The sequence below is a fragment of the Cyanistes caeruleus genome, chromosome 17 (genome assembly GCF_971803275.1).
Source record: "Cyanistes caeruleus chromosome 17, bCyaCae1.hap1.1, whole genome shotgun sequence".
NCBI lineage: Eukaryota > Metazoa > Chordata > Aves > Passeriformes > Paridae > Cyanistes > Cyanistes caeruleus.
Genome location: NC_141717.1, coordinates 5,648,395 through 5,662,249, shown reverse-complemented (window position 1 = coordinate 5,662,249; position 13,855 = coordinate 5,648,395). Strand labels below are relative to the sequence as shown.

At 46.5% G+C, this 13,855-nt stretch overlaps 1 protein-coding gene across 8 annotated transcripts in view; it reads left to right on the top strand.

The window, feature by feature from the left end:
• The window catches only part of CARHSP1 (calcium regulated heat stable protein 1), a 34,374-nt gene that overhangs the window by 11,923 nt on the left and 8,596 nt on the right, over window positions 1-13,855 (top strand). For 3 of the 8 annotated variants that reach the window (XM_086855047.1, XM_086855048.1, XM_086855049.1), the window contains exons 2-4: window positions 5,902-6,019; window positions 6,269-6,461; window positions 9,109-9,231. In XM_086855047.1, the coding sequence (XP_086711173.1) occupies window positions 6,289-6,461; window positions 9,109-9,231 (296 nt within the window). In that variant the 5' untranslated portion in view covers window positions 5,902-6,019; window positions 6,269-6,288. Of the gene's footprint in view, window positions 1-15; window positions 177-5,901; window positions 6,020-6,112; window positions 6,173-6,268; window positions 6,462-9,108; window positions 9,232-13,855 lie in introns of those variants that run through there. The other 5 variants (XM_086855052.1, XM_086855053.1, XM_086855051.1 and 2 more) reach the window with 3 other exon arrangements.

Here is a 13,855-nt window from a genome sequence, read left to right as displayed (position 1 = left end):
CAGCTCACACACAAAGGAGTTGGCAATGTGCTGGGCATCTCCTCCTAGGCTGGGGCTGGCTCAGTGCCTCTGGATGTGCTGTGGGCCATCAGCTGCACAGGGATGGGTGGAAGAGCCCATCCCCCAGAGCACTCCCACCCCCTTTGGCTGGTGACAGGCTGTGGTGTCCTGCCCAGGTGAGAACCCCCCTTTTCCTATGTCATTTCAATACTTGATTACATTGCCAATACTGTTGGTGCACAGCAACTTAGGTCACCAGGCAACACTTGCACCTAATTACCAGCATCATCTTCAACCAGCATCTTCATCCCTGCCTGGGAAGAGCTCCCAGAGGAGGACGCTTGTCTGGAACCCATCACTGCTTGTCCAGGCTCACCATGAGCTGGGGAGAGTTTTCCATCTCTTGCAACCTGGTCTTTAAACAAAAGGAGTTGGATAAATGAGACTTTATAAGCAAACTGAAGGCTTGGAAGGTGTGCTGGCCTTGGGACAGCTCCGTGCCATTAGCACTGTGCTGAGGAAGTTCCCTTACACTGCTGCTGGGGTGTCCTGCTCCCGCTGAAGTATTTTTACAAGAGGCAGGATGGAAGCTGGTACTTCCCACCAGACTGAGTACACTCTGGGCAAAGCCAGGTGAATGCTGTCCCCAAGGCAGCTGGCAGTAAGTGTGCTCTCAGCCTCCTGTGCTCACTTTACAGTGGAGGACCCTGGCTAGCTCTGTTCCAGGCAGCTTGGAGCAATGAGTTTGTGCAGCATCAGTCATGGTAAATACTGGATTTCCAGCGAGACAGGATCCTGATTCCTCTGTATTTTTGATAAAATTAGCCACAGGGTATCACCATACATCCTTCAGTATAATCCTAAAGCAGTAGAAAAATGTACTTAATCTGACTAACCACTCAGTTCCTTCAACTAAACTTTTATTTTTTTAAGTGTACCTATCAGCTTTTGTGAACAGTGGAAAAAATGGGACTGAAGGAAGTCCTCATCTCTGTGAATGTGCTGCATAGGCTGCTGATGGCCAAATTCCTCCCCATCCCTCTCTGTGGTCTGTGCTGTGCAGGGTGGGTTTGTGCTGCCTGGGCACAGACACTGCTCACTGCAGGAGCAGGGCACCCCCAGCATTTGGGGACAAAGGGCTTAGTGTGAGATTGCTTGGAAATAGCTGCTGCTGTTTGTAAATGAAACCCTGTTTTAATCCAAATTAATTTATACACCCAAACAAACCATAGGAATTTTTTTTTCTTACCTTATAACTTGGCTTTTACTGGACATGGTTGGGCAATGTCCTGCCAAATCACTCGTGTGTGGGTACTCCTCCGCAGCCTGCAAGGGCGTCATGTTTATACCGTAATCTGTGACATGTCACACATGTGTTGCAACTCCTCTGAGTTTCAGTGCTAATGGAAACACCAGTATTAATTGTGGGAAGTTAGTCATGCAAACTAAGCTGGACAGGGAAGCTCTCGGAAGCCGCTCTTTCGTAACTGCGTTTTGTAAGCGCTTCGCTCCGTGGTGCAGGGCAGTGCTGGGATCCTCCTGTGTGCTGGGCTCCCCTTTCCCAGCGCCAGAAAGGGCTTTGGAAGGAGCTCCAGGTAGGAGCAGTGCTGTGGCTGGTGTTCAGGCACCTCAGAGAGGGAGCTGGGGGCTGCTGTAGGACAGGGGACACCCTCAGTCCCTATCAGGGCAGCGAGTCCTGCTGCCTTCACTCTCTCAGTAGATGGGAGCAAGGGGCTGTGGATTTTCTTGCTGAGAAGAGGTTTTCTAGGTGTCAGCAGAAGAGCAGGGGAAGCTGAGGGGTTTATCTGCACAGCTTCCTTAGAGAAGGAAAGAAATGCAGCTGCACAGAATAAATCTGGAAACCAGGATGTTTGAAAGTGAAAATTTTATAAAGTAAGAAGAGTTTCTGGTGTTGTTTCTAAATCCAGGAAAAGCCCAGAAAACAATCAGATTTTCAGATGACTTTTAGACATATTTTTCAGATTCCTTTTAGAGATTGAAATGAAAGAGAACCTGTAGAACCTGCATCTGAAAGCAGCTGCTCTTGGGGAGCTTTATTCTGTCTCTGAGGAAACCCCTCATTTTCCAGGCCAGTATAGCCAGTGCTGTCCTGTTCATGGACCATTGTGGTACCATCTGAAAGCAGCTTCTCCAGACAGGGTGATTTCTAGATTAAGAAGGCCAGAAAAAACATTTTCTCCATGCTGGAGCACTGAAGGAACACATGCTGTCCATGCAGAGCAACATTCCCTGGGGATGAGCTCTGTGCCTGTTCACTGGAGGTGGTGCAGTCTGTGATGTGAAAAAGAAACCATTCATAGATGGAGAGATTTCATGGAGTCTGTCACCCTGCCATATCCATTTGGACTATTTCCAGGCATTTACATTAATTAAAAGTGAGACAAGATTTCTGTGATGGTGTTGTGCTGGTCAGAATGGATAACTTCCCCAAACCTGCTATTTTTAGGGTATTCCTAGAGGTATGGGGCAGACTTTAAGAGAAATAGGATGTACAGATATATAGAGAAATTATGATTACTATTATATACCCCCAACCTTATCACTTCAATAGCTTTTTAAAGTTATTTTTCGTAGAGAATTTCAGAAATTTCTTCTGCATGTATTGTGCTCTTTGTAGTTCACTTGTTACAGATGACATTTTGGGGTCTCTTTCTGCACACATTGGCCAATTTTTCTAAAAGAGGTATGGGGGAAAAAAAAGATATTTTTGTTTTGAAATGTTAAATTAGTCTATTGTTGCCATGATGATACTGTAATTTATTTTATTTATATTCCAGTTTGGTGCATTTAATAAATATTTTAAAAAAATCATGTTGGAAAAAGATAAATGATGCATGTTGAAATATGGGGAGATTTCAGGCTAACGTGGCACATGGCTGGAGTTTCCTAAAGAGCCTGAAAACACCACCACCTTACGTCATGTTACATTCATTCTGTAAATCCCTGCAGGCACGTGTTTTGCTGGCTCAAGCAGAAGAGAGATACTGTCTGTGCTGGCCCTGCTCTCTGGCCTGGCTGGGATCTCACCCTGCTGGGCTCTCCAAAGGGCTGCTTTGCTGCTGGCTGTCCTCACCAGGCACAGGGGGATGGTGGCTCCTGGCAGCTCGGGGTGGCTGCACTGGTGGAGCTTTGTGGGATGCTGTCCTTGCCATGGCTGGGCTGGAGGGATGGGGAAAACCTAATGGAAGTGAGCTGGGAGATGTAGGGGGCTTCTGAGAGATGTAGGAAAGTAGGTTTGTTCAGCTAGTGACAAAAGAGAGGAAGGAATCTGTGGGTGCTGAGGAAGGGCTGGTAGGCAGCCATCCGAGTCCCAGGGTGATTCTTGATCTGCAGGGAAACATCTGGAAAACATCTCTGAAGACTGCTGGTAACTGCCTTAGGAAGGCAAAGCATTTGTGAGGAGGCGGCTGGGAGGGCTGGGGCGTGGGGTTTGTTTTGTTTTGAGTTTTTGCTGTAGGCTTCCTGTGTCAACACTGCCCGAGAGCCTCCAGCTGCGCCTGCGAGTGGGGAGAGCATCTCTGCTCCTGCAGGAGGGCTGCCAAGGGAAATGAGCTAATCCCTGCACGAACAACGTCAAGAAGTGGCCACACCAGCACGAACTGAAATAGCTGAGCTGCACCTTTGTCTTTGTAAAGGTCCAGATGGGCTCATCTTCTGCTGAGGGTCGCGGGAGGCAGGAGCCGCTGACGTCCTGCCCTACGCGCACAGTAAAACCTGCTCCCTCAGGTTCCCATCCTCCTCACTGAGCCCGAGCTTTCCAATTGTCAGGGGAGCCCAGGAGGCAGAGGGATGAGTCAGTGCACCCTCCTGTACAGAGATGCCACATGCTGCCCATACAGACTGAGCTGCAGCCCGGGCACAGGCCCCTGCCTGCTGGGCTGCATCCCCCTGGCCGGCTTGCTGGGGGTCAGTGAGTGCAGCTGCTGCTGCTGCTGCTCCAGCTGTGTGTGCTTGGGTCAGCTCTCACCCAGCTCCATGTTTGGGCCAGCTCTTAGCTCTGAGCACAACGTAGGGCTCATGCAATAGAAGTGATGAGAGTCGAGGCTATTCACCTGCCTTTGCCGTGGGCAGAGAACAAAAAGGGTATTTGTAGAGCGAAACGGTACTGAATGTTCTACACCGCTGTTTTATTTTGTGTTTACTGAACAGAGGGCACCAAAATAATATAAATGGGAACAGTAACATATGGTTAGCACACTTCTGATTCCATTTAGTCTTTTCTATTTGTAAATATTTTTGTGGTTTGTCTGTGTTTTAAAGAAAGGAGGGAAAATTCTCCTGCCTCTCTAGCCTTGTTTGAGGAAGGGGATGGGCAGCACTCTGTGGTGGCATTGCAATAGATGGGTGAATGCTCTGCATTTTGCTTGTCACCTGACAAGCTGGTTTATATTTAGATGAGGAGAGAAAGCAAATGATTCAGAAAGCTGCATTTTCACTGGTGTGGAGGCCAGCCCGTGTGTGCTGAGTTATCAGAATTAGGTTTTAATTGTTTGCTTGTTTTTCCTGTGACTTACTAGGGCTATGGTCCTGCCATGTCAAACACATTCCTTGAAAGCAAGGTGTGTCCAAAGGAGAGGTCTTTAGAAAATTGAGACTTCCTCTGTACCAGCCAGCACAACAGGTCTGTTTTGAGGAGGAGGAAGTTTGGAACTTCCCGACCCTTTGGTGTTATCATCTTGGTCTGAGCTGAACACTGCATTAGCTCATGGGTGACAGATACCATCCACATCTGAAATGCCATCCCTAAAGCTGGGGTTTTGTTCTCAGCTGAGTTGTTCTTGAGAGCAGTGAGGAAAGCTCAAGCTGGCAGAGGAGGGAGTGTGACTGACTATTCATTTGTATCTTCTGAGCACCCTGAGCAATTAAAGACAAAAGCCTTTGTTCCCTGGTGACTTCATTCTTAAGAAGCCTTTTTAATTTTAGTCTTTATTTTCAGGAAGAAATAATATGGATTTGTCATTGACAAGAAGGCTGCATCTCTCAAATGTCATGTGAAGGATCCACTCCATAATTCATGGGCTGGGGAGTGTGGGTGTCAACAGGAGGGTGCATAATGGATATGAGAAATTTCAGTTCAGTTAAACTATTGGTCTTAAAGGTAGCTTTTCTTGCCTTCATGATACTTTCTTGACTCAGATCGCCACATTTTTTTGCTAACTCATCCAGATAACCAGATATTTTTAGTCTTCTTAAGTAAGAAGTTATTGGTATTGTAGTGGGTTATCGGTTATTTTTGCACATCATTTTCCCCTTTCAGTGTGGATGGGGACTTGCATAGCAATACCAGAGCAGTGCTGATTATTTTCTCTTATTTCTGCCTCTGCTGCTGTAAGCCATGCATTGGTGTGTGTGGAAGTGCTGCTGTTTCTGACCCTGCTCTTTGCATGATTCTGGGAGTTGTGTGATAAGAGGTGTATTGCTGTTGGTGAAGGTAGGACTGGAACAAGAGCAAACCTGAGGCTGCTAGGGGTCTGGATGAAGATGTGGACTATTGGTTTCCTGGTTGCTGGGAGACTGTGGTGGACTCAGAGCTCCTCAAAGGGGATCGCTGGATCTGCCAGATCTCGCCAGGCACGAGGGCTCACCTCCTCAGGGCTGGCCACTGCCTCCAGCTCTGTCTGTGCTCCTGTCCCAGGCAGAGCAGATCAGCTGGCTGGCTCAGGCCGAAGGGAATTAAGGAGCACTCCTCTGATTCCCTTCTCACAGTCAAGCTGAAGGTGTTATGAGCTGACGGAGCTGTGTTAATAAGTGAGCAGCAGCAGCAATGAAGTTATCATGGTGATCACACAGCAAAGCCAGCCTGCAGCAGTGGAGGTGCAGCTTTATCTCAGCATTTCTTCTTCAAGGGCTTAATTTCTTGTAATGTGTGTTTGTGTGCAGCTGCAGGAGCTCCTCTGTGCTGCCTGTGCTCAAAGCCCATCGGTCGGGGAGGTGTGTGAGACCTGATCTGGAGCTCAGCTGTGCCTCAAGAGCCTGTGAGGGAGGCAGGAGTGAGCAGGTACATTAGTTGTGGAGTAATCTGTTTGCAGTGGAGCTTCCTAGTACAGCTGACAGAAGCTGTGACATTTAAGAATAAATAAACTTTACAAAGCATGGGCTCAGTGATCCGGAGCTTGTGGCGGAGCCGTGTCCGTGTGTACGTCTGCAGGAAGTGAGTCACGTTCTTACTAAATCGGCATTGCAAGCATTTGTGACTTTTATGACAATTCCCATTTTGGGGCTAAATCAGATCTCTTCCTTTCTCCAGGCTCTTCTCAGGCCTCAGGAATGTCTTCTGAGCCCACCTCATCCTCCTCGCAGCAGTCCCCCGCCTCTCCCCCATCGCCCAGCTCCCTGCACCTGCCGGAGAGCCGCCGTCCCCGGGAGCGCTCCCCATCGCCCATGCGGGGGTACCTGATCCCCAGCCCGCTGCCCACACGCCGCACCAGGACCTTCTCCGCGTGAGTATCGCCATCCTGCCCTCCCAACACGGCACAGGCCGGGGCTGGGGGGCTGCTCGCAGCTGAGGATGCTCTGCTGTGGGGCTCTTCCCCAGTAAGTTCTGGGGACTTTACACCTTTAGTCCAAATGCCCTATAGTTTTCAGTGCTCTGTTTTAGTAAAGGGTGTTCAGAGTCTCTCGGCCCTTTAAGCCAAGAGTTTTACAGGGAGGGGATAATGCACCAAGATTTTTCAAAACACAGTTCCTTGTCTGAAGCTTTGCTTCACTTCAGACATTGGCTTGTGGCTTTCAGGGCCAGTTCCTGTTGGTGTTTCCTTCTCATATCCATTTTTTTTTTGGCATGGTCTCTCTTCTCACTGCCCCTGAAGCACTGGACCAAACCTCACTGGAACCTCACTTTTAGGGTTTTTACTCCTGACACCTGTGCTAACATCATCAAGGTTACATTTTAGGGATACTCCATCACTTCGCAGAGGAAAGTATTTACTTGTTTTCTTTCCTTATTCAGCTTTCATATCTTCATCTTAAGATTGCTCAAATATACCTGTTAAAGAATATGCTGGTTATCAGGGTCTGACACCTGATCTCTTTCTGTAAGGTTTTTTTTTCTGTAAGGTTTTCCATGAAGCAAGGTAATATTTGTTGTTTTTTTTTTTAGTTATTTGTGGTAGTGGTCTTTCAGCAGAGCCGGCTTTCCCTGAGCTGTCCTGGGGTCCTGTGGTGCTGTGCAGGCTCCTGTGAGCCCTGTCCAAAGGGAACTCCTCCCCAGTGCAGCAGCTGAGGATGGGGTGGCCAGGTTTGACCATTGCAAAGGATTCCCAGTGCCTGTGAGGGGCCTCCCAGTGAGGGGCTGACCTGAAGAAGGCAATGTGGGCTTCTTTGTTCCCCTCAGAGCCTTTGAATTGGGGTACAATGTGAGGCTTCTGCCACAGCCTTTTATTTCTGTCTGAGGAGGGTCTGGCAGTGCTGAATGAATGCTGTGGCAGTAAGAGCTCAGCCCCACAACCAGCCTGTTTTGGGCCACTTACTCTGATTAGTGTGCTTTTCCCTTTTAGCTTCTTGCAGTGTTATCCAGCTCTTTTCTTCCAGAGTTATCCATGAGGATTTAAATAATAACAGTCTCACTGATGCTTCATATTATTACTTCTGAATTCAAAATGAGGCAAAAAAGAAGAGGAGAAGAAGAAAAGTCTTCTTCCAAAAGCCTTCAAATGCCCTGAACATCCTGATGGAAGTAGAGTGCTAAAAGGAACATAATTGACTTAATAATTGGGGTTGCCCTTGAAAAGCAAGTCCAAGCTAGCTTGCTTCAGTGCTGTGTTAATAATGAACTCTTTGTAAATTTTCTCAGCTGTTAATCTTAGTCTGGTTCTTACAAAAAAGAAAGAATTTGTTATTTGGCTTCCACAGTTCTTTAATCATTAATTAGTGTAGGAATCTTGCTGTATTTGTTTGCCCTGAAAACCAAAATAGCTCTGATTTTTTTGTGTGTGTGTCCTCTTTAAGCTGGAGGAGCTCTAGGTAAGCAGCTGAATAAAGAGATGAATGAGACAGGCAGAATGGTTTATTATTCAGTGGGATTATTTAATTTTGGTCCACTGGAAGTGGAGGCCTCACCCCCCACAGTGCCTTATCTCTTTGAAAGATGCAATTGAACTTTAATATATTGTTTAGACAGTGAGTGCTTTTCTGTGTAACAAACACTTGTGGAGCCAGGTGTATTGACAGCTTTATAGAGCTGGAAATGTAGTGATTTAATGGAGGTTTATTTCTTTAGCACTTTCAACTGCATTTCTTAATTGTTAGCTTGATTTAAGGAACAAAGCTGATACCACTTTTTTTTTAATAACAATTTTATTTAGACTTCAGTAAAATTTAAACATTTGGGACAGTGATATCCATGTTGCTGTGGTGCATGTAACCAAATGGCTGCACAGTCATTGTGCTGGAAGAATTGCACCAAAATCCTCTTCTAACATGGAACCTACTTGATAATCCTGGCAGGAAGGAGGTTCTGATATAGCAATGCTCAGAGTAAATCTCATAATACATCTAAACCAGTTGGTTTTCATTAATGGAATGCTTGAGTGGGTTTGAATCCCTGGAAGTTGCACTCTGGGTGTTTGGTAGAGAAAGGGATTTAACCACACAGTTTTCCAAAAGGACAAGTCATTTTTTTGGGTGGCAGCAAGTACCCTAAAGGTGGCTCTGCAAATGTGTGTGATTTTAAAATGCAGGTCCCATGGTAGTGGAGGAGGAGTTCAGACATGGGTCTCGCTGTTATGTGCTACAGCTGGGCTTCACCCTTCTGTGAAATCTGTGCAAGCACAACACTTAGGTGCACACTGGTACTCCCAAACTCTCCAAGGCAGAAGATCCTTACCTTCAGGATGGTATCTGGAGGAAAATTTGGCGCAGTGATGGAGCAGTTGAGTTCTGGGTGGCAACTGATGCATGACAGTGCTAGCAAACATCATCTGCGTGTCCCTGCCACAGGCCCCAGGCAAAAGAAGAGCGGTGTGTGTGAGTGAGCGCAGAGCAGCGAGCAGAGCAGCGAGCTCGCTGGCAGGGAGGGCTTGGCCTGTGTGCTCTGCTGGCCACGGGAGCATCTTCAGCTCTGACCTGCCCTTGTGCTTCCTCCCGCAGCACGGTGAGAGCGTCCGAGGGACCCATCTACAAAGGGGTGTGCAAGTGCTTCTGCCGCTCCAAGGGGCACGGCTTCATCACCCCCGCCGACGGAGGGCCCGACATCTTCGTGCACATCTCGGAGTGAGTCCTGTGTGTGGCCAGGGAGGGCTGGAGCTCTGCTTCACCTTCATCACCAAACCCTTCTGACGTTTCAGACACAAGACTGGTTCATGATCTGTCACCCTTACCCCAGCAAAGAGGGGTTATGCAGATGTTACTGGCAGCAATAGATTATGCAGTTCTTTTCCTGTAGTTTTATAAATCTGTTAAGTTAAAAACTAGAAAATGATCCTTAAATCTCTTAGAATAGGCTATGAGTTTTGCCCAGACCCAGAAACTTGCTTTGCTTCACCTGAATCAAATATTCCATGCAGTGTCTAGTTTTAATGTAAAGATTTATAACACTGAAAATTCATTACTTTTGCTTTGCACTGCTTGTACCATTATTAAACTAAAGGTTAATTGCCTTTACTATTGAGAAAAGTCACACTTTATTACTTCCTTGAATTTATCTAGCTTAGGTTGTGAGCAGTTTACAGCTAAAGCTTTCTCTGTTAAAGGGTTCATTAGTACCTCAGCCCTTTTTGTCCTGAGCACAGAGAACCACCCCCTCTGAATTTACCTTTTGATAAATTAAGCAGATAAAGCTTTTTAAGTCCCTTGCGGAGAATTTTTCTCCAGTCTAAGCCAGTCTCTGCAGCATACTTAGAAAAGAGATTGAAGAATTTCAGTATAATTTTAAGACTATACACTGTACACACACTTTCAGTGTAAGGAGACAAAATCTCCTCCAGTTCTGCTGTTTCTCTTTCTGTACATCCCATAATCGCATTAGCCCTTTATCCCCAGTCTCTGCAGAGTTGCTTACCTGCTGTGACCTCAGCATCCTCTGCAGTGTCAAAGTTTGGTGCAGTCCCAGGTCCAGCCTGGCATTCCCAGCTGTGTTTGCATTCCTGATTCCTGGATGTGGTTGACTCCTGGTTTGGTTGCAGAGCAGCACATCCCACTGGGACAGGAATCCCCAGCACACCCCATGCCTGTTCTGCCCTCAGTGTTCATGGCTTGGCTAATCTGCAAGGTTTAATGGGCAGTTTTAGTATTTGCTCCTAGTTTGAGGTGTTGACCAGTGTTGGGGCTGTTGGTCTCTGAAGGTGTGTGTTAAGGCTGCTCGATGTTTATTCTCCTGTAACCTCTTCTAGATCTATCATCAGTTTTATTTTACCTGTTGTTCACAGTATTGAAACTGTACAATCCATATTTGTTGTTCAGAGTAGTTATCCAGTGGTAAGTCAACAAAAGCCTTACCAAACCTACTCACATTGCCCCAGCTGTCTTTCCTGGTTGGGTGTGCAGCACGTGTCCTTGGAGAAGGAGCACTTGGTTTTCCTCCAGGTTTCTGGAATGTTACTGCACTGTGGGCATTGATAGCCCAAAGCTTTCTAGGGCTCATGGGTGCAAAAAGGCTCAGTGGTCTGACTTGTGTTCAACCAAAGGAAGTGTCATTTAATATCTCCTTTCTCTTTTGTCTAATGCAAATGCACTATTTCTCCTCATTTCCTGAATAACTTAAAAATAGCATTTCCTATGTCACAATTAAAAAAACTTAACTGTGAACATCTAGTCTGACCTCTACAGTTACTGATCAGCAGGGGTTTAGTTACAACAGCCTTCTCACAGAAAAATGAATTTTCAGCCTTCTAATGAATTCCTTTTAAAGAACTGTCTATTTTCGGTCCTGGTTTTTTTCCCCTGTACATTTTCTCTTCCAATTAGTTCAGTAAAATTTTCTTCAGTTATATGAAATTAATCTTTTTAAAAACTGGAGATTACTTTTTGATTGGGATTGCTGTTTTGTTTGTCTGCACAAAACATGAACTGCTGTTTCAGGTTCCTATCCTATGGCCCAGCACATCTTTCTGTCTTGGCCCAAACCCAGGACTTGATTCTGGGTGCACAAGGTGTTCCTGCCCTCAGTTCCCCTCCAGTCAGTAGAAACTCCAGTGATGTTTTTCTGTTCTGTTTAAGGCTCCCATATGTCTCCTGTGCTGCAGTCCCGAATGACGTGACAGAAATAGGCGTGTGTGCTGTGATTTGTGGCGCTCTGTGCGCGGCCCCTGTGACAGGAGTCCCTCTCGTGGGCGGTGCTGTTGGTGTATTGATCCCATCTGCTCTCAGGCTGCTGTGACTGGGAGCCATCGATAAGCTGCATTTGAGTAACCGTGCCCCCAGTGTGTGTGCTGCCCTCCCCTTCCCACCACCCACTGCCTCCACCCTAAAGCACCCCCGAAGGAGTCACCAAAGGCTGCAGAGGTCTATGGCCAGCCACCCTTCCTGAGGTGTTTCCAGTGTGTTCTGCTGATGCAGGAGGTTCTCTGCTCCACCAGCCTCACCCATCCTAGTGTGGGGAAGCTGGAGCAGGTGAGGGCTGAGAGGGGCAGGGATCCCTTCAGCCTGAGCCCAGCTCCCAGCCCAGTGCCCAGCCACGGGACAGCCCAGCTCCTGCTCTCAGCCAGGTCATTTCAATCCAGAGCTGCCAGCAGGAGAGGCTCCATGTGCTGTGCACAGTGCTGTGCCAGCCCTGCAGCACAGCAGCAGGGGGAGGTTGGAGGGGATCTCCTGTGCCCTGCACTGCTGGGAGGCACCTGTGCCTTTCTGCCAGAGGCTTTGCCCAACCCAGCTTGGTGATTCCTGAGCTGAGGGTCCGCTGCCTCCTGGGCAATCTCTTCCTGCCACCAACAGACCTGGCTCTGAGCCCTTCTAACTGAGCTGGCTTTCAGTATGGACCTTCACTGCTCCTCCCATCTCCACAGCAGGCAAACCATGCCCTTCTGCCTGTGGAAACTGTGTGTGCAAAGACTCTTTTCCTTCTTCCTTCAGAAACATCTTAGCAAGGTTAGGTCATATAGATTTTGTAGGACCAAAGTGTTCTGTGGATTTACAGCTTCTCTAGGTCAATTCTGCTCTCTTGAAGTCAACAGCAGTTTTTCTATTGTACCAGGAATGGGCCGCTGTTTTAAATGTTTCACATGTAGGTACTGTCTTAGAGCTTCAATTCAAAAATAGCTGATGTTTCTGCCTCAACCTGTTAGTGAAAAGTGCTATTATTGAAGTACTGAAGGTTTCAGCACATTGTGTTCTTTAATTACTTGGAGTATATTTGAGTTGTTGGAAACAGCTTTCAGTGCTGGAGGGTGATGGTATCACTGTCTTAATTCTGATGCAAGGCAACAGTGGAAGGACGAATTAGTAATGCCTTTCATTTCAGTTTATTTCACAGTGAATTTGATACATTGCTCTTTATGAACTGGAATTGCTTTTTGTGGCAGTGTTCTGTAACCAGGCCTGTGGCTCAGGGGACTCCAGTTTGCACACTGTGAATTTTGTGTTTATCAAGTGATTCTTTCCACCTATTTATTCAGGTAAATCTGAATGTGAGAGAGGTCTTAGTCTGTTCACTGTCTCAGTGTGGTATAGGCATCTACTTGGGAAATGGAAGCGGATTGTTTCTCCTGAATTCCTCCCAAAAGCTGGGATTTCAGGAACTTGGATAAAATGGTTATGCCAGTTTGGATTTGCCAAGATAGACTGTTCCTCTGTGTTCATCACTAAGCTGTGATGATTAGTGAAGGTTTAAAGCACTGGAACCAGCTGCCTGTCTTTTAGATTAATATGATTTTCAACATAAATATTTAATTTGAGGAATTAAATAGTTTTCTTCCCTGAGCTTTGAGCAGCTGTGAGGTTACAAGTTAGTGAAAACATCTTCCATAAGATGGGATACCTGTTTCCTGTAAATTTCTTTATTTTTTTGTAAGATAATAACAACACTTAGGATGATATTTCCTTTCTATAAGTGAGCATTAGCCCAAAAATAAAGTCAAATGTATCATTCAAAAGCTTCACTTGGTGTCTGCAAAATTTTCTGTGTATCTATGCATGAATGTGGACATCTAGACATGTTTTAATTTGTTTTAATGAGTGGCTCTGAAGGCTGCAGAGATGATTTGTTTTGGTGTTTGATAACACTTGTGTGGAGCCACTTCTCCTTTTTAACTGATTGGGTACAAGTGAGTCCTGCTTCCTTTGCTTCCTGCAGACAGTTCTCAACTAGGTATAAATAGTTGTGCTAAGGAAATGTCATGGCTCTTTGGTGTGATGAGGTTTTGTTTTTCTCAGATTCATACTTCACCCCTCTCTAGAACAAACATAAAATGTGCTAACTGTAGTGAATATGAACCTCTAGCTGGCAAGCATGGAGGCAGAGGAGCTGCTGAGATAGTAATTCCAGATTACATCTCTGGAAAGCAAGAAACAAAGGAAAATTCATGTGCATGGAGTGAAATTTTTAAAAAGCCCATAATTACACTTTTAACAGTGCCATGTACTGTTAATGCTTTCATTTCCAGCAGCCTGTAAGATGATCCACTGTCACCAAACTGATGGTGGTGTTACAGCATCAGTGTGAGAGCTTTATCCTGCTGCAGTTCACCTCCTTGTGTTCCACTCTAGGAGCAAGCCAGCTCTCACAGACACTCCTGGTGTGGCTGTCACCAGCACACACTGATTCTGGTGGTCTCCCTCTCACGCTCCTGCTGCTCCAGCTGTAGCTGTGGGATGTTCCCAGAGAGCAGGCAGGGGCTGGCTGCAGTGCTGGCTGTACAGACAGCATTCCCATCAGCTTCCCTTCCCTTCCCAGCTGGGTGCT